General features: G+C 34.0%; 1 protein-coding gene across 2 annotated transcripts in view; it reads left to right on the top strand.

The window, feature by feature from the left end:
• The window catches only part of LOC145291451 (transmembrane protein 19-like), a 29,243-nt gene extending 11,998 nt beyond the window's left edge, over positions 1-17,245 (top strand). For both annotated transcript variants that reach the window (XM_080137309.1, XM_080137310.1), the window contains exons 2-6: positions 7,832-7,939; positions 10,022-10,159; positions 11,957-12,211; positions 14,572-14,787; positions 17,045-17,245. In XM_080137309.1, coding sequence (XP_079993435.1) covers positions 7,832-7,939; positions 10,022-10,159; positions 11,957-12,211; positions 14,572-14,787; positions 17,045-17,211 — 884 coding nt within the window. In that variant the 3' untranslated portion in view covers positions 17,212-17,245. The remainder of the gene's footprint in view (positions 1-7,831; positions 7,940-10,021; positions 10,160-11,956; positions 12,212-14,571; positions 14,788-17,044) is intronic.
• The last annotated feature ends 4,134 nt before the right edge of the window (positions 17,246-21,379 follow it).

Here is a 21,379-nt window from a genome sequence, read left to right as displayed (position 1 = left end):
CAGCCATTAAATTTCCTGTACCTAAATATAAGAGAATGAAGCAAGAAGATTGTTTCGGATTATTCTCTAAAAAGAAAGTTTCTAGAGCTCAAATGAATTTTAATTCTTAATATAAATTTAAAGGAAAAGAATATTAAAAGCTATGTTTAGCTATTTAGGATTCGTTTTTCAACATTTTTCCCTTTCAGATTCATAACAAATTTTGGTGAAAGTGCACTGGGGGACCACCCGAAGATTTATCTTTAAGAAGTTGATTTTTTTTTATAGTCAATTGTTTATTCAATTGTATTCGGGTCTGCCGCGAACAAATATCACAGTTTTTATTTTGTCGCTGACACAAATTATTTGCACAAGTAACACATTCACTAGCCTGTGGTTACTAGCATAGTTATGTCTGGCCGCCATTTAAAAAAAAAAACAAAAAAAAACTTGTATGTTCGACGTTGAAGTGGGTACGCATGCACTGAAAATTGCAGTTATTGTAGCAGACAGAATAGACACCCCCAACCTCCCCATGTTAAGAATGGCTGTCAGAATAGACACCTCCTACCTCCCCATGTTAAGAACGGCAAGTTTTACCAAAAAAATAAAAAAATCCTTTTCTTTTTCGCTTTTTTAGAAAAAAAAATATATATACCATAACCGTTTCTTTTCCTTGTTAAAAAAAAAAAAGAGAGAGTGGGGAAAATCATATGTAGTGGTTTTAGCTAGTTGAGTGTTTTTTGTGAAAATTTAGCAAGGGGGGGCATACATTGGAGTACAGATGAGCACTTACCATGAAAATAGTGATAGAGCAGAGACAAACTTGCGATGTCTCTTCTGTGCGAAAGAAGTTGCAGGGAAGAAAAAAGGGCATCAACTACTAGGTTTTGAAGCAGGTTTTGAACTCAAGGCAGGGTAGGGATGCTGAGCAGCTCTTGCCCAGATGTGGCAACAGTACACCATTGTAAGGTGCATCTGGTTCTTATACAGATATAGGATCGCATCGACAGTGAGATACTTACGAGAGCAGTAGAGTGATCTAACCATCTTCCCAGCGATCTTGGCAACCGATGTTGTTTTGAAGTTGTTTTTTGTTTTTATCTTGGTGATATCATTGAAGCACAAGGAAGAACCGGTGTTCATGTGAGTGTAAGAGTTACAAGTGGATGGGATAAGTCCAAGCAACCTCTGCCATTAGTAACCAACAGAGCATTACTACTGTCGAGCAAGAGAACAGTCTATCAGACATGTATACAATGTGTTGCATGGAGAGAAATCTTATAAGAACGATATGATGAGGCTTAGTTAGTATTGGGATACATGTGCAGAAGAATAAAGTTTGATGGTATGAATTGCATGACCATGTTGAAAGGATGGATGAGAGTTCTTGGGTTATTAGTTGCAGAAAAGTTGAGGCAGCAGACTCAGTTGGCAGGAGAAGGCTAATGAAAACATTAGAGAATGTGATAAGAATTGATTTAAAAGAGAGATAATAGTTCGAGATATTTTAGTTTTGAAGTCAATTTCTAAAAGCCATCAAACACATGCCAGCATGTAAAATGGACGTCAAACTGAATATAACAGTGATAACTCACTTGGATTTATCACCAACGTCATTCGCAGTGATTTTTTGTTAATAACAATTAGTAGGGTTCCCTAGTCTGAGAAACAAAAAATCTCCACAGATATTCTAGTCTTGTTTATTATTATTGAAGAATTATATTTGCTACCAGAACAGCAGCAGAAACTGGTAATGAAACAAGCAACCAACAGAATATATTGTTTAGAAGAAACGGCTTACTTTGTAGAATGTATTTTATAATCAAGTTTATTAGCTATTTTAATTTGTGGGATATTTTATTCTCGTCTCCAGATAATGTCAGGTAATCAAAAGAGAATATGTACCCTTTGGGGGCTTACCTTTTCCTGTAGACTTGTATATAATAAAGTTTATTGGCTGTTTCTCATTTGTGGGGTAATCCGTTTCAGTCTCCAGATGATATTGGGTCATCAGGAGAGAATATGCACCATTTTGGGGCCTACTTCATGACGGGCATATTATTATTGTAATTTAGTTAAAAAAAAAGTAATAACTATCAAATATGTGGCCAATGTAATTATTTATCTTTGCTGAGCTTAGAGGATCACAGCATTCTGAGCAAACTGTCAGTTGGATAAAAAATAATTAAAAATAAACAAAAATTAACGTACAAATGTAAATATATTTGTGCATACATAGAGGAGCAGTTGAAGTTGACTTACGCTTGCTAAGTAAAAGCATAGTTAAAGCAAAATACATTTTTTTCAACTATTAAAATAATTTCCAATGCTGTTAATAAATTTAGTTTTTACTAGCAGGAGGCGCCCGGCATTGTCAGGTCATAAAATATGCTTAAATATGATATTTTAATGCATGCAGATTTCGTATTTATTATTATTCTCTATTGATTATTTCATATTGTACCTAATATATAATTATGATTTCAAAAATAAAAAAATATGACTTAAGTGTTATCAGCTAGAATCAAAACTGAAACCAAAATTTATAGTCCTCCAGCCTCAGATGTTACCAGATCAGCCATCGTCAGTTGAATAAGAAATAATTAAAAATAAACAAAGATTAACGTACAAATGTAAATATATTTGCGCATGTATAGAGGAGCAGTTGAAGTCGACTTATGCTTGCTAAGTTCTCATTTTTTTTTTACATTTTGACTCCTTAGTAACGATTTTAACCAAATAAAGACCCATAGCAAAACGGTCCACAAAAAATGCAATCATTTGAGTAACCTTGCCCCACTCTACAACCTTCTGTCTTGGAGGAGATACAGTTTGAAAAAATGGAGACAAACAGACATAGTGAATTTTCAAAATCAACAGGGATTAAAGCATTCCTGTAATATCATTATGGTCCCTGTCAATTGCGGTGTAATGATAATTCTGTGCATGTCTAGAAGGTCCACTCTTCCAAGCTTTGTCTTCTCTCTTTGAGAAGAGGTTAGTTTATTGTTATTTGTTTGAGGTGCCCTTACCAGGGAATGCCGATGGGGCTGGCCAAGCACTTTTTACAGATTAGAGTGCCCTCCTTTGGGGGCGCTGACTACTCAATTCCACTTTCTGACCTTAGAGTCTAAGTTCTTGCAGCGAGAGAGAACTAAAAACATTATTGTTTAGGTTTCAATTCATGTTTTGAAACGTGACATAAATCAAAAATACATGACATCACGCTAAGGCTATAACCTCCTATTATATAATAATTTGATTGCAGAAATTCCCCTCTGGACCAAATTATGGTAGGTTTGCAATAACAGATGCCACATACAAATTTATTATGTCTAAACTTTTACCCACTATCTTATGTAACTTTTAACGCCCTTACAGACACATTTATTCATTATAATGAAATCCTACCTTACTTCCTACGAGCGACATCATCATGATTGACAAGATCTAGAGACAAAGTAGTTCGTATTTTCCTCTCTACCTAAAAAGTCCTCCCACTCTCCCAGTAAGGACCGGATAAATATATAACCATTATAACTATATCGACCTGACACTCTTATTAACTGGATTAAACACTCAGACACCTACAACTACCATTGTACTTCAAAAATAATGATTTCTCCCAATAATATTCTGCCTATTCTCATTGGCTGTGACCATGGACTATTATTCTGGATTGTACACAAACATACAAAAAACGAACACTGCAGCCCTTAATCAATATGGCCGATCAATTGCTATGCATTGTTTTAAATCATTTATACTTTACTATCATGGCTTTTCCTTTATTTTACAAACTGATTTTTACATTTACTTACAAGTTACACATGCCATTATGCATTATTTTTCGATTAACATTTTTTTACATATTATTACATTAAAAAAAATATGTTGCAGCTTTCTTTATATTATATCCGATTTCAGTGTCCTAAATTAACCAATGCTACAATGAACTGGTCTCTTTTTAAATCATTTATACTTTACTATCGTCGCTTTTGCTTTATTTTACAGACTGATGTTCATAAAAATTAACCATAACATTTAGTTATGGTTAGTTTTTACACATGTCATTATGCATTATTTTACACATGTCATTATGCATTATTTTGATCAACATTGTTTACACATTAACGTTCTACTAAATTGAACATGTACTTTGTGACCATCACTGAGAAAAATATTGTGGGAATATTTTTCTCGGTGATGAATGTTATAATTGAAAACTGATCCCTAACGATAAAATTAAAAAATTTTTTTTTTTTTTCAATTTTACTTTTTTCTTATCTGAAAGTTAGGTTTGTTATCGATGAGATTAACATGAAAAAAGAACAAAAAATTAAAATTGTGGAGTTTACAGGGGGGCGGGATTTCATAAACGTCCGCCGAATCTTTCAATAAAAGAGAATTGTAGTAGTCCTCTACATCAAAGTGGCATCAAGCCTAGATTGGGGTGATTAGGCAAAAAAAAAAAAAAAAAAATAAATTAATTATTTTTCACTTTCGAAATCATAAAAATTGCTTCTTTTTCTATAAAACACATTTTCACTCTCTAAGCTTGAATTATGTCCAGATAAATTATCATTTTCATTACTTTTCTGCCTACAGATATACTTATCTGTTATATATTGGCTTTTGTTTTGTTTTTGCTATAGTTGTTTTTTCGTTTCGTTCTCTTTTCCGGACTTCTTTTCCACACTGCTCTGACATTAATTTTTTTTTTTAGGTACTTTTTTACCTTACCACCAACTACGCTATTTCTTTTAAATGGACAACTTCTATAGGTTTTAAACTATGCTGAATATGACAATCTATTTTAAATTTGGTGGAGACAAGTAGTTTTCGAGATATAATGACATGCATTATGCATGGTAATTCACTGTTCTACACACATGCGATAAAAAAGTGTACTTCTCTCCGCATGACACTGCCACCCATCCCCAATTTTGTTTGGTTTATAGTTTTGTGGGTGGGTAGGCTGTCAACATATATCAAGGTTGAACTTGGGGCAAATACTTGGACAGTACCCCCCCCCCTCATAAAATGGAGTGTCTATTCCAAAAGCCGTTCTTACCATGGCGAGGTTGGTTGTATCTATTCCATTCGATGTTCTTAACATGGGGAGGTTAGGGGTGTCTATTCTGAAACCCATTCTTAACATTAAGACGTTGGGGATTGGCCATCAACAACAACCGTAGTTTAATTTTTATTAACTTTTTTTTTTTTTGGTACTTTTCTTTTTTTTTGTATCGCTTTATTGCAGGTCAATATTTTTTTAATTTTGAAATTGCTATGAAATGCAGAGAAATGAAATTTGGTATAACACTGGAAGAGCATAACAAGGTGCCTTATTTCCCTGATTTTTGTGGAATTTAAACAAATATTTTGAAAATTATGCTAATTTTTCTATTTTCTGGTAATTTTAAATGTGTATCACTTTATTGCAGGTCTCCCAAAATGCTCAGAAACGGTTGATTGACAGCTAGTGAAAAGGAATGTGTTCTTGGCGGCCTTGCAGAAGGTTTATTTGGAAGAGATCAAAGAATATTGTCTTCATTCGTTGAAAATCCAAACATCAAACCAAGGAAAGACAAAAACACAAGAAAGTCAGTTTTTGCTCGTGATGTTAGAAAAATTCGCTGTCAACTTATGGGCAGCAACAGTGCTGCTATATTTGACAAGGCTGGAATACCTTCCTTGTCCAAAAAGACACGCTGCAATGTCTTAAACAAAATTGCAAGAAACATTAAGCCCATAGCAAGACCTGTTTTAAACCAAACTCATAAGGAAAAACGTTTGGATTGGGCTCAGAAATACATGAAAACCAGCTTTGAAATTGTTATTTTCACCGATGAGGCCTGAGCAACCCTTGATGGACCAGATTGGTGGACCAAAGTTTGGAGTTCTCTTGGATTTCCTACCCCTCATCGATTCAGTCAGTAGAGGTGTCATGTTTGGGGTTGAACTAATTGGACCATTTTGAGTGCCATAAGGTGTCAAACTGACAAGCCAGTCTTATATTTTATTTTTAAATGAGCATTTGTCACCATGGCTTGATGACCTTCTATTGGCGCGTCACTGCAAATTGATTTTTATGCATGACAATGCATCATCCCACTCAACCAAGGCTACAACATCCTACCTTAAGTCGTTAGGCATTAGTGGAGAAAATTGGATGAGATGGCCACTATGTTCTCCAGATCTCTAATTGAGCAGCTCTGGTCAATAATAAAAATGAAAGTTTATGAAGGATGTGTTCAATTTTCGTCAAAGGATGAACTTTGGAGGAAGATTTTGGAAGTTTCCTATAGCATCACATCATCTCAAATCTGCTAATTGACATCATCAGTTGACAAGAGACTATTCAAAGTGATAAATATTTCCTTAAACAAAATAATGTGAAATTCGTTCTTGTTTTTGGTTAATATTGTTACTGGATATGTTCTATATGTCATATAAATAAAAATATGAAGTTAAAATATTGTTTTATTACAAAAAATATATATTTTTAGACACTTGCATTAAAGTGATACACATTTAAAATTACCAGAAAATAGAAAAATTAGCATAACTTTCAAAATATTTGTTTAAATTCCACACAAAATCAGGGAAATAAGGCACCTTGTTATGCTCTTCCAGTGTTATACCAAATTTAATTTTTCTGCGTTTCATAGCAATTTCAAAATGAAAAAAATATTGATACAGGGGAATAAGCAACACAAAGTCAGCACCAAATGCATACATATCTCCAGCTAGCATACATTTTGATTTTCTTAAAATATTGGGGTGGGGGTGGGGGAGATGTTTCACATCTATATATTATGACCCGGACCGGAAGTGGGTGCACATTTTACATTAGATTTATGTAAGAAAGTGATCCCACATTTTAAAAGCTAAAATATTTATAATTTTGTAATTTTTCTTTTTCTATTTTTTCTTTTTTACAGTGTTTCAGCATTGCCTGAGAATGGAGTAGGAGAATATAAAAGAATGATTTAATGTCCAAAAAAAAAACAACAACTATTAGAGCAGCAGCATTTTTTATGTCCACCTCTGATTGCTATTAGATATTACCAATCACAATCAAGGATTTATCTCACGTGACTCAAATTAACCAATCAATCATAACCATTTAAAAATAAAGAATCATCTGCCTTCAATATTTAAGAAAAATAAAAAAAATACAATTTTATCTTATTTTTACGTCCTTTTCACTTTATGGGCTTTTTTGTTTATCTTCATCCCTGTGGATTAATTTAAATATTTATTTAATGATATTACCCATGCAAGCATTAGTTATCTGTAAAATTAAACAAAGATAACCACAAAGTAAAAAATGAAATTCATACAGGATTCGAATCTGTGTCTCAGAAAGAGCACCACCTAATGTGTGTGTGTGTGTGTGTGTACATGATGTCTTTACTAATCTTAGAGTGGTTTTACAGCTATTGCTTCGTGGATGAACTCTCCTGTATTTTCGGTGTGCAACATGACCAAACCAACAAAATCTCCTTTTTAAAATAGCTTGGATAAATGGGATTATCAGTGGAGACAATATAGGTCAAACATTATCAATCTTTTGAAATCTGTAGCTCTCATTGGCCAGGTTTCACAGCTGTAGAGAAGGAGACCTGGCCAATGAGAGTTGTAGATTTCAAAAGACGTCAACAGCCATTAAAAATGTTTTAGTTTTTATTTAAATTACAGAAAAATGAATACAGAATTGTAATATGGGATTGCAGGAATTGTAACAGGAGTGAACAAGTGTCCTCTTTTATTCCCTGACAATACCAGATATCCCTGCTGGTTACTACTAAAGAACACATTTATTTTTTGTTTTATTTTTCAGAAAACACTGCATCTCCTATGAGGTATGGAGTCGCAATTTTCTTGCCATTAATTTTTGCAGGCATGGGTTACCGGAAGAAGTCTTTGGATTATTCTGGCCTTTTTGCAGGTTTGTCTTCAAATCTGAAGTACTTAACTCTTAATGTCCAAAAATGCATTGACCGGAAGTGATATGTGTATTGTATTCCCCATCTGCCAACAATGCATGAAATTAAGTCCTTTGTTTTAATCTATTTTTAGAATATGTTTCAAAGTTCTCAAGGGAAATAATTCTTCTTATTCTTGTGAGACTTACATCCAGGTACTGATGTTTATTTTAGTATGTTCATTTTCATAAATACTAGACTATTTTTCCTTTTTTTTCAAGAATTCTTCCAAAATGTCTGCTTTTAATAAAAGCTCAATTTTTATTATTTAGATTCTTCAGACTACTGCTCTCATCTTGAGTGTTATTTTCAGTGTTTTGGTCAATGTAATCTCCGATCTTCTTCAGATTTATCTTGTTGAACTCGGAAATCTGTATGGAGCTATGGCATAATAAATAAAGCACTTGGTACAATCTAGTTGTAAGTTACACTCTTCTAGAAATTAAAGGTTCAGTTCTCAGTGTGGGCAACACTCAAAATAAAATTTCATGCAGATTCTCAAGTTCAGCAGAAAGATTCCCAAGTTCGACAGAAAGATTCCCAAGTTTGACGGAAAGATTCCCAAGTTTGACGGAAAGATTCCCAAGTTTGACAGAAAGATTCCCAAGCTCGACAAGATACATCTGAACAAGGTTATAGGTTACATGAAAATAACACTCAAGATGAGAACAGTAGTCCAAATAATCAGAATTATCAATCCTCATCTCAAAAATTCAGAACCTCAAATAATTTATTTGTTGACTGAAATAAAGTGGAATTTTGTGAGTGGTAAGACCTGAATCTGTAGAAATAATTTGAATGAAAACGATTCTGTCTAGATCAACAATAAGTATTTATTATATAAATATAACTGAAAAGGAATTACTTTGAAATGAGGACATATGTAATTGTCTGCCACTGAGTGAATGTTCATTCATCGTTTGGTCCAATTCTTACTGCTTTTCAAGCTGCTGTGCAAGGGAGATAACTTAAGGGTAATGAGTTACTTCCCTTGTTAATAGAAAGTACAAGGTGGAACAATAAAATTGTCGCCCTGGAAAAGACATAATTCCATTTCCGTTCGATAAAGACCGTTTTTTTTTTTTTTTTTTTTTTCCGGCAGACTATCTATTAGTTGGCCAGTTATGTACAAATCCCAAGAGCAGTAGGAGCCTTCTATCCTGTCTGAAAGTGACACAATGTTCAACAAGTGAGATCGGAGATATACTCATGCTCTCTACCGATCCAAGTTATGACAACGGTACCATTGCCAGCACCCTCAAAATGCAAATTCGGATGACTCAACACTTGAGAGTACAGCTCAATGAAGTTTCCAGCCATGGTTATGGTTTTTGGTGTGGTTTCAAGTCAGGACCACATCATGCCACCTCACATCTTTGAAGTCGGCTTTAAAGTCAACACCAAAGTGTACCTGGATGTGCTGAAGAGTGTGATGATTCCTTGATGCAATCAGGTGGCCGCTGGCAGACTCTGGGTGTGGCATCAGGACTCTGCGCCAGCCAGCCAGCCAGTTCAAAGAGACTTAGGGTTGGCTTCAGAAGGAGTATGACTTTGTATCCTTCTCTCATAGACCTCCCCCTCCTCCCTAGACCTGAACCTGCTGAATTATTTTGTTTGGTCATACATCAAGAACATCACCAACATGACCTCCCACAACACCAAATCCAGCCTGATTGCCGCCATCTACCAAATATTCGCTGAGATCCCACTGGCACTTGTGGAAAGACATGCTCCCAGTATTGAGGTTAAAGGCAGTTATATTGAATAGATGTCAGCTCTACTACATAATCAAGTTAACTAAATTGATTTTTTTTTTCAATAAAAATTTAAAAATAAAGCTGCAGTGTTATTTTCTTTAGGGCGACAAATTTATCATTCCACCCTGTAGGTAAAAGTATTATTTTCTAGATAGACTTGTTACCCAATTAGCAATGATAAAATTATTATTAGTATCAAATGATATCATAGTCTTTGATAGTCCAATTGTTAAAAAAGGATACCAATGCACTAAATAACCTGCCTCTTTCGCTCTTATTCTTTTTCAGCTGTTGTTGTTGGCTTCATGCTGACAATTAGCAATTACTGTTTTTTAGCATCTTTGATTGCATTCTTTTCCACTGCTTCGTCAGCAACTAAGTTCCGCAGTCACAAGAAACGGCTTTTTGAGGACGATTTCAAAGAAGGTCAGTGATTTTATTTGTTTAATTCAAAAGTGTTTGGTGAGTTCCGAGAAGGCAACTTTTTTTATTTTTGTTATTTTTATTTTTATTTACTTCTCATTTGTTTATCGTCTATTTATTTTTCATTAGTTTTAATTTTTAATTATTTTTTATATCCTTTATAATCCATATTGTGACCTTCATAGTTATTACGGGATCATATCCAGCTCCGTGCATCTATTTGTTGCTTGTCTCTTTCCTTCTCCATTAATAACTTACCCCTCTCCTGCTTCCCCTTTCCTCCTCTCTCTCTCCCCTTCTTTCTCTTCTTCTCGGCCTCTGGTTTTGTGATTGAATCCTCTTTTGTCATTTACCACATTTTTTTTTTTCTATTTTTTTTTACTTTTCATGATTTTACAGTTGGTGCTATTGATTTTGAATTTGTACTTTTTTATTTCTTCTTCCTCATAATAAACTTTTAAATCTGTAAGGTCCAACGAAACTATCGGATTGTTAATTTGACTCCGGTAGTGGAAACATGTATAACTAAGCAGACTAAAAACAGTAATAAAAAATATATATAGTATATATATATATATATATATATATATATATATCATATAATTATGTTGACACAACAGTTCCTGGAAGAGAGAAAGAAAAACTCAAATGTAAAATCTGAGATCTACTTGTGACGTGACCGTCCCAGGGGACGATTGGGCTTCCCACAGAGGGGAGATCAAGACTCCCGAAATGCAGGAGAAGCCGGGCAGATATGATTTCTTTATTCTTTAATTATTGTTGGTGTGCCCAGATGACAGCAAAAAACCTTGCTGAGAGAAAGATTGGATTGTGATTTTCATTGTTGTGAAATTCGTTGATATCATTTTTTTCATAAGTTGTATTTCGAAAATGGAATGATTAAACATTGAGACTAAGAATGTTTATAGTTTGAGTACAATGCCTGTGACTCAGAGATTGCGGAAGTGGCCTTTTCTGAGCATGAGAGCGCTTGTAGATTCGCAGGTGCAACTGGGGAAGATGTAGCCTCCCCTAGAAGTTATGTAATTAGTTGCGTTTAGTCCACCTCACTATATGAACAGGTCCACAGCGTTGAAACTGTCAGAATCGAGCTGAGTTTTGGAGCAGAATCAATCACAATCAAAGAGTCTTCACACCCTTCTCTTCCCGCATCATTCTACCGCTATACAGAGAGAGAAATTAATCTATTTGGGACTCAACGGAGTCTGTCAAAATTAACATTGAATTACAAACAATTGTATATAACTATATATACTGTATATCTTATCGTGAATTTAATCAGTAGCGATTTGAGTTGTTTCTTTCTTTTGTGTGCATGAGATTGCTTCCTTTCCAGCACGACAGATCGATGAAGAGGCGACATATCAACCGATCTGGAAGTTGAGACTAACCAAATCGATTGATGGGTCCTGCCACACTGAGATACCTTGCGAAGGAAGCACGGGTCATATTTGGTATGTGACAAAGAGATCCCCTGGGAGGGGATCGCTTCATGGCTGTCTGCTCTGTCTTATTGCAGCTATTGCACCAACAAAGATTAGTAGTTGTGCCAAAATTGGTTCGCACAAAGCCATCACCACTATAAACAAATCATCTGTGTATTTCCAAACAACTTAGTTGTTGTGGCAGAGTTCATGTTGAAATTGACGGGAGGGTCCATCATATATATATATATATATATATAGATCAATGTACATACTCACACATCCCTGAATTAAAGAGAAACACTACTCCATGCTATAAACTAATGTTTTTTTTGTATTTTCTTTTTGATTTCAGGTGGACAAAGAACATGGATTCAGGTGATCTGCAATGGTGGTATAGCAGCTCAAATTGGCATGATTTATGCATTTGATGTTGGATTAAAAGAAGTTCCTGTGAATTTTATGAACAACTATAATGCGTCTTGGCTTTCGATGTCCGCTCTGGGTGCTTTGGCATGTTCGTGTGGTGATACATTTGCATCAGAACTGGGTCCTGTCCTCTGCTGTAGCCAACCAAGGCTTATCACAACCTTCAAGAAAGTTGAAAAAGGTTAGTTAATTCTTGCACAACATTTAACATAACATTTTAATAACCAAGACACGTGTGTACGCAGTGTAATGATGTATTGAAGTGCAACCTTGCCAATAAAGGTTGAGGACATGCATTGCATGGAGAGTAGAAATGGAACCCTACGTTCAGTCTTGAAAGACAATGAATGGATACCCCTTGTTAGGGTAGCTGTGTGTGTAATTATGAGGCAAGGGCTGCACAATCTTATACCACACTTCTCCTTAATCCGCACTGATTGAGTCCGGTGGCAAGGAGAGGTCCAGGACGACTGGAAACCGTGCCAAGATAAGTAGAGAGCACATACAGCACCTGGAATTCCCAAATGATCACCCATTTTAGTATTGACCATGCTTAGCGTTGCTTAACTTTGCTGGTTTAACTGGAATCGGTGTGTCAGTGTGATTATGTCGTATATTGCATGGAGTGAAATTCTATGAAAATGATATGATGTGTAAGGTGAGTATTAAAGATGGGCTAAGTTCTGATAATCTTAGAGGAAAATCAAATCTTGTCAACATAGTGAGATGTGTGCAGAAAAGTAAACTTTGATGGTAGAGCCATACGGAAAGAGTGGATGAGAGTGCTTGGGTTAGTAGATGTAGAACAGTTGAGGGAACAAGTTCAGTTCTCAGAGGAAGACCAAGGAAAACATGAGAGGAAGTGATAAGAATTTCCTTAAAAGAGAGAGAGAGGGATAAATAAAGATCTGGTCAATGATAGGTTAGTTTGAAACTCAATTTTTTAAAGCAATCTAACACATGCCAGTATGTGAAATAGATGTTAAACAGAATATGATAAAGATGGTGATGTATCAGTAGCAGCTGATCCGTAGCTGTTGTTTATTTACTAATATATATATATTATACAAGATCTATTGTTATTTTTTTAGCATTATATAAGCATTTTTTTTTATTTTTGAACCGTTGCTTGTTTTTGTATTTAATTTTTTGTTTCCTAAGCAACAAAGAAAAGAAAGAGATTACCTCTCCTGTATTTTTGTTTTTGCTCACCCCCTGTTTTTGATGAGGCATATTTTTTAAATTTACTTTATTTTTATTTATTCTGTTCATTCGTTTGCACTTTTCTCATTAGTCACGATTTGGATTTTTTCAAAATTTTGCACAAACATTATTCATGGTGAAATTAAATTTTTGCCAGAACAGATTTTCCGGGATAACTCTGGTCGCCCTGCTAGGGGTCATTATAGGTGAAATTGCCCCCAAATCTTTCATCCATTTGTTTGTTTGCACTTTTCTCAATAACTAGTCCTTGGATTTTAAAAAGATTTTGCACAAACATTAGTCATTAGGACCTCTCTTTTACTGAACGAGGATAAAATAAAACACTACACTTTGTTCCAAGCCTGCAGTTCTAGAAATCAAAGTAACCCTGTAATGGGTTCAAAAGTTATTTCCTTTGAACTAATCAAAATTGAAAATTATAGAAATGAAAAAATAAAACTGCTAATATAAGAAAACAACACTGGACACACAGGGAACCTTATTTACATTGGGTAGCTCTGCTATTTATTTAAATTTATAAGTTATGAGCAACCTGGAAAAGTAACCAACTCCATCAACAACAAACGATGCTCGATCAGATTTACTTCTGATATTAACCCTTTACTGCCAAATTGTACTTTCAAGTCGCATTCCAAAAAAACCTCTGTATAGGAAATATTTCTTACTCTTATGGCTGGTCTTCAAAGCACAGATCTGTGCATTGTTCAACAATTGAATAAGGGGTTTGTTTGTGCATCACATTAGGATTTCATGATCAAAAAATTTATTTTTTGATCATGAAAAATTTTCTTGTGGTAAAGGGTTAAACTTCATCTGCAATAGAACTTCCAACAAGAGTTCTCAGTTTCCCTAATTTGTCAATTTATTTATTAAATTGTTAGGTGAAAGTACAGAATAGTTAACAAATCCCCCTCCCCATGTTAAGAATGACATTCTAAATAACGTTATTATCTTAGAATGGTCCGTAAACTGCAGAACATTATTTAAAAAGCTATTCTTTACATTAAGGGTGGGTTGTTAACTATTTAAATATATTAAATAAAAATTAGTACAAAACTTGCCAAACCAGAAGAGTAAGCGACCCAAAACAGGAAGCCTTTAATATCAGGAACCAAATCTGACCAAACACTGTTTGCTGCTGACTTTGAGTAAAATATTCTTTCAATTTGTTGAGAAAAAAAAAACCCCGCTAAAAGTTAATATTTTACTCAAAATAATCATCCCATTCAATAATATTTGAAAAAAAAAAAAAAAAAAAGCATCTGTGTACTTGTAATAATAATTGCTTTTTTTTTTTTTTTTTTTTTTTTTTTCCAGGAACGAATGGTGGAGTTTCTGTAGCTGGCCTTGTTGCAAGTGCCCTTGGTGGTTTTGTTGTAGGTGTCACATACTACTTAACATTATTGCTGACAGTAAACCATAGACTCTTATATGAAAGCCCCCCACAATGGCCGATTGTCTTGCAAGGGATTTGCTGTGGCTTTATTGGATCACTCATTGACTCTTTCCTCGGAGCAACTGTCCAGTTTTCAGGTAAGCCAATTTGTTTTGCAAACAACCTGGAAAGAGTTCACCAAGGTTGCAGAGTTAGTCAGTTGGAAATTTTAGAAGTCAAAGTTGGACTTGGACTTGTAAGAATGCTTAGGAGTTTGAATTTTTAATCTCTGAAGAATCGACAGACAGTCTGAATATTCAAAGATTTTTAAAATAAGGAGTTGGAGTTAGAATTTTCAGAATGTTAAGAGTCAGTCACACCTCATACATTTTGACTCTGTAACCCTGAAGTTCATAATGACCCACTTGATGTAGAACATTTCTGTTTTGATGATGGTTTGGATTATTTGTATTAGTCAAACTACTGTTCTCATCTTGAATCTTATTTGCATATTTTGGCTAATGTAACCTCCGACCTTATTGAGTTGTATCTTGTCTAACTCAAAAATCTGCATAAAATTTTGAACAGAACCCTTTCTTTAATCCATGCTCTTCTTCTGTCAGCCATGACCAGGTAGAAGTATTAAATGATTTGCGATTGTATTCTTCGTATTGCCTATACTGAAGATTGAACCTTCAACCTACAGTAAAGCGCCACTTACAATTGAATTTTACCTAATACTATATCCATTACATTTTTCACACAAGTGATTAAGTGGAGTGGGAGTTTTGTAGCTGAGGTGATGATGGGAGGACTATTTGTCATATTTGTAATGAAAGAGTGTTTTTGTTTGGTATGCAGGACATTGGTGTACAAATAATCGTCACAAAAAGAATTTGTAATATTTCTTGTACAGAAAAAACATTTTTCGTGGCATTATGAGCTGAGCCTCTTATGTTTATGGACACTTTTTTTTTTTTTTCACATATAGAACATAATCGTTAAGTTATATGCTATCAATTTTCCAAACATCGCATGTAACTCATAAATGCTTGATTTGCTGTAAATAAGTAGCAAATCCCTTTACTTGAATACAAATATATATTTATTTGATACCTCTCGGTTTTCCCTTTCAACTTTATTCTTGATGATATCACATCACATATGGTAAGTATTGCTGTTTTTATCAAATAAATGACAAATTCTTTGGTTATAAAAACTTGCTTTTATTTGACAGATGGACGTGTGGCATGAAGCAGTAGAAAGACAAGCAGAATGTGGTCAACATGCACCTCTCTCTCTCTTGGGTAGTCAAAGTTCTCTGTTCACTTGATTTGCTTTTATTTAGGCTTCTTCAGAATTAATATCATCATTAGCATTCTTCATAATTCTGTTTTCAATTGTTCCATTCTCTTTGCATAACGTTTACGTCTGCTTTAGAGGCCAACAGAGGTCAGCAATCAGATTGATCGTTTGTTATTCACTCAATGTAACTGTCTGGCGTTGCCTGGGAGTTTTTCTTTACTTGAATTCTCATTTTTGCCTGCCTCAGCATCCAACATTTGCAGGCTCCATATCTTTTTTCACTTCATTGTAAACTGAGTAAACACAGCCTACTCTTTTGTCTATAAGTAGGAAGATGGGTTCATACTTTTCCCACTGGTGTGACAATGTAATTGAACACGATAAATCGAACTGAGTTTTATATCTACTTAGCCGATTCCATAGTTCACATCATTCGTTATTCATGACACTGCTGACGCCATCCTGTTTTCATTTGAAGGTTAATTGTAGGTGAAATGTGATTCTCAAATGTGTTAGTAAAAGTTGGTTTCAACATGATTTAAGCGCTTTTTAATCAAACAATTTGATATTTAAAGTTCTACTGCTTCAGTAGAAAATATCAGCGAAAAGGGGTCGCTTTTTTCGCCGATATTTTCGAAAGTCATCCTCGCTTTTCGATTGACTAGCCTTAATTTAAACCTTTGCCATTTCCAGTTTGGCAATGGACGCAATGGCAAAAACGTCAAGTTTTTTTGTTTTTTTTTTTCACATTCTTTTCCTCCTTCGCAGTACAGGTTCAAGCCTGCCTGCCTACTACCACTTTTTTTTTTTTTTTTTGCTCAACACACACCTCCAAACACTGGGCAATGCCGGGCATCCAGGCTAGTTTTATAGAATTAAAAGAATATATTGATTGTACATATAACAATATTTGTTTAAAGGGAAGTAACTCTTCTTGCCTTATTAAATTATAAAGCTCTCCTTTCGTTCATTCTTTTCTACTTTTCAGTCATTTATGCCGATTAAAACCCATAAATTCAAATATTCAAAATATTCAAGGAAATTGTAATTTTGCGCTTCTTTTATAACGAATTAATTTGTAATCTTTGATATAAAATTTTTTTTTTCCAGGTTATGATGTCGAGCGTCATATGATTGTTGAATCTCCAGGTCCTTCAGTAAAGCCCGTCTGTGGACGTCCATTGCTCAGTAATCATTCCGTTAACTTTACCTCTGCATTCTTCACTGCAGTATTGTCACCTTTTATGGCCTATTATTTATGGCAGTTTTTCAATTAAATCTATATTTCCATTAAAATCCGTTCATCTTCAATCCATTCTTTTTTTTTCTATCTCTTGAAAAAAAAATATAAGCAGTTTTACAGTTTGTCACTATGCAAAGGGAGACAACCCTCGTTTACTAAGAGATCCATTTATTTATTTATCCCATAATTCAGGATGCGATATGTTTTCATTAAATCAAAACATTAAAAAGGAAAGCTGCGACAAATTTTTTTTTAATGTAACAAATTTGATAACATTAATAATACAAAATGTAGTCTTTATGAAACTTAAGAGAAAACCAACGATATTTTCATTAGATAAAGACATTTAAAAAAGAAGCTGCGGCAACTTTTTTTTAATTAAAAAGTAAATGTTATAGTGAGGTTTTGAAAAAATTAGTCTTTAATCTTAAAACAATACAAAGAATGAAACTGTAATAACTTTTTTTTTTACTGTAACAAAGCTTATAATACTAATAACATCAAAATTTAGTTTTTAACATTAAAAAAAATGAAAATGCGGCGATAGTTATAAAGGAATTGTAAACAAAGTTGATACCATTAATAACACAAAATGTAGTCTTTACACATTTTTTTCTACATTTTTTATAATTTACTAAGAGATTAAATGCGACAATAGGAAATTAAATTTTTTTCAAACAAAACTTTTTAATAAAACAAAGATGAAAATATAAAAAAAAAAAAGGCTGTGGCAGCTTTTTTTTTTTTTTTTTACTGAATAAAGCTTATAACATTAATAACACCAGCATCTAGTTTTTATCATTAAACTGTGATTTATTTTATATGGAACAAAGTTTTTGCATGAAAAATTTAAACAAGGTATTGCTGTATATTATTTTAATTGGAATTCATTATTGAGATGAGTATTATTTATTAATTTATTTATTTATTGCGGACTATTATCCTCATCTTATCACCTGATGAAGGCCAGAGGAATAGTTGGCTGAAATGTCATGAAACAACTAAGAAAAGATGAGTATAATAGTCTGCAATAAATAAAATTAAGATATTTTTGCCTGATACAAATTAATATTCTTGGCAATATTTGACCAGCTTCTCGTTTTTGCCACAAGAACTCCATCAGGTAGAGATGGTACATTTCTGCTGTTGTACCCAACAATTTCCTGGATAATTGCAGAGGAATTGTAATTTTTATTAACCAAAACTGTGAACCATTAAATATTCCTTTTTGTCTTCCTGACCAAAGTCAGTAGGGTGGGGGATCATAAGTCCTTGGGTGCTTGGTGAAACCTGGCTTGGGAATTCTGGAGAAAATCTGACTTGGTTGACCAGATCATTTTAACATAAACGTGTTACTTCGGGGTTTGAGACGATTTTCATTGGTTGAAGATGATTTCACACCTTTCTGTGAAAAATAACTGAAATTTTTGTGGCTTTCAGCTATTTCATTGGAATTTAATATTTAAACTCTTTCACGGCTATTTCACTAATCATTTTCCAGATTTAAATCAAAATGTTAAATTTAGGATATGCTTTTATAACTCAAGAATATATAGTGGATCATGCGTTCATGCCATAAGAAATTCAAGATGTTAACTGCATGTTACTTTCATTTTATCAAAGCTAATGGAAAATGATGTCCACTTCGCAGCTTCACTAGACTAAATAGCTAACTCACGCAGATGTGAGATATGTGAAATACACAGATCTTTGGTAAAGCGGAAACATGCAGATGATTGCAGTGGAGATGCAGACAATGTCTGTCAACAATTACCATATGCAAAGGGTCTTTTTTCGGAAGAAGTAATCTACAAATATAGCAAACTAGCGGCTGCGCCATGTCAACACACACAATACCGAATCAAACACAAAATTGAGTACACTCAACATCAAGTACACTCAACATTGTCTTACTATCAACACTTACCTTGTGAACTCGGAGTATGGGAAATTCCCATATGCACAAAACAAAATCACTTAAAAAAACAAAAATACCCTAAGGGTAAGGATAATGAGCAAACGTTGGATAAAATGATGGTTAAAATTATGACGAACTTCCCAGGATTCGAACCGGGAATCTTCTGATCTGTAGTCAGACGTGTTATCCATTACGTCACAAGTCTTATCTGTATGCCGAAAGATGTTACCGCGACTGTATATGGACAGCGCTAAATTCTGTTGATATGGGCAGGTAACTTTTTCGTCAATTGCACAAAATGGCCCCAAAACCCTTATTTCGCTTTTTGTGTGACTCGGTGTTGTTCGTTACAAACCATATATAGATAAAGACAATCTAGGGACACGCTCATTTCAGAGAAAAAAAAGAATCTTTCAATTTGGTACATCGGTTCGCAAGTTATTTTGGTATATATACACACACACATAAATAAACATTTAGAATTTTATTAATAGTATAGATAATAGTGTTGTTATATTCATGGAGCATTGACATGAAGCAATACACAATTAAAGAGGAAATCGGTGTATCATCACACACAATTATAGATTGGCTGGATTTAAGGGGAATTTGTGAGCAAGACCTGTTAGCCAACCCAATATTACTTGGTCACTTGCATGAAGATGGTACTGCCAAGGAAGTGGAGATAGATGAGTCTTTTTTCTTTAGGAGAAAATATAATAGAAGAAGAATTAGAAATGTCGTTTGGATTTTTGGAGCAGTGAAGAGAGGGAATAACAGATACACCATAACGGTGGTAGAAAGGAGGGGCCATGAGATGTTATCTCTTCTTTATATAAATAAAATGAACTCATTTTTTCTCGTCTGATTTTGACCTTAATAGGATTAAAAATCAAGATATTTCATGCAAATATAATATGCACAAACGGCAGAACAATATCTGAGGTGTGTTATAGGCTTATTATTTCTCAAATTCCTCGATAATCTTAGATTTCTATACTTTTTCTGCTGAGAAATCACGGCCAAAATCGGTTAAGATCAATGGAAGTGGTAAAATATTTTCTCTCTAATAAATTCCTCCTCCCCCTGTCACCACTTAACACCGTTTGGGGATCGTTCACAAGGAACAGTTGAGAAGAGAACACCGGTTTGGCTTCGTAGTTCTTTCATGTGAAGTTATTTAAAATCACTAAACTAAGCTGCAGTGCTCTGTGGCGTAGTGGTTAGCGTGCTGGACAATTCACATTATATTTTCACGTTCGCGCCGACCTACCGTAGTCGTTTTTTTTTTTTTTTTTTTCCTAAACAACTGGAATGGACTTTTCTTGGTGGCCGAACTGTTAACGTTGCAGATGTTTTTTTTTTGTTTTTTTTTTCACACTTTATTTTCCTACTTTTACTCATGACTCCGGGTTTGATCCTTCCTACTTACCTACCATAACATTTTTTAAAACTCCCCCCCCCCCGTCCCGGAAACAAACACTCGGGCAACGCCGGGTACCCCCGCTAGTTCCCAATAATTCGTTCTTGGATATTGCCAGGAATAAGAATAATTATGAAAATGGAATCTATCAGCATGCCACAGTTGTCCACGAGCAGAACTTTGTTAATCCTGATGATGACACGGTGCATAACCAAACCATTGAAGGTTAGTTTTATTTTAAAACGTTTAAAAATAATTAACAATAATATTTATATGTTAACGTTATTAAATTTTCAAGTACGTTTGTAATTTATTAACATTTTTTCATATTTTTTCATGTAGGTTTTTGGTCTCCTGCAAAGAGACACAAAGAAAATTGCTGAGTACAACAGCGGAAATGTTCCACCTCCACCTGTTGGAGTTTTTGTGGTGGAAACGAGAAATTGGTCAAATATTCCCAAGAATATTAATTTGTATCAGGGAGCAATATATTGTTTACATTTTTCAAAAAAATTTTCATATAAAATGAATCGCAGTTTTGTTTAAAAATATATTACAATTCCTCTACAACTATCACCGCATTTTCATTGTTTGTCATGTTAAAAACTAGATGTTGGTGTTATTAATATTATAAGCTTTGTTATGGTAAAAAAAAAGTTATTACAGTTTCATTCTTTGTATTTTTTTAAAGTTAAAGACTAATTTTTTAAAAATCTTACCATAACATTTACTTTTTAATTAAAAAAAAAGTTGCCGCAGCTTCTTTTCTAAATTTTTTTTTATCTAATGAAAATATTGTTGATTCATTGGTTTTCTCTTAATAGTTTCATAAAGACTACATTTTGTATCATTAATGTTATC

Source organism: Euprymna scolopes, chromosome 12 (assembly GCF_053919585.1).
Source record: "Euprymna scolopes isolate OS-2025 chromosome 12, ASM5391958v1, whole genome shotgun sequence".
Classification (NCBI taxonomy): domain Eukaryota; kingdom Metazoa; phylum Mollusca; class Cephalopoda; order Sepiida; family Sepiolidae; genus Euprymna; species Euprymna scolopes.
Note: the sequence above shows the minus strand (reverse complement) of the source record. Positions and strands in the feature narration are given on the sequence as shown.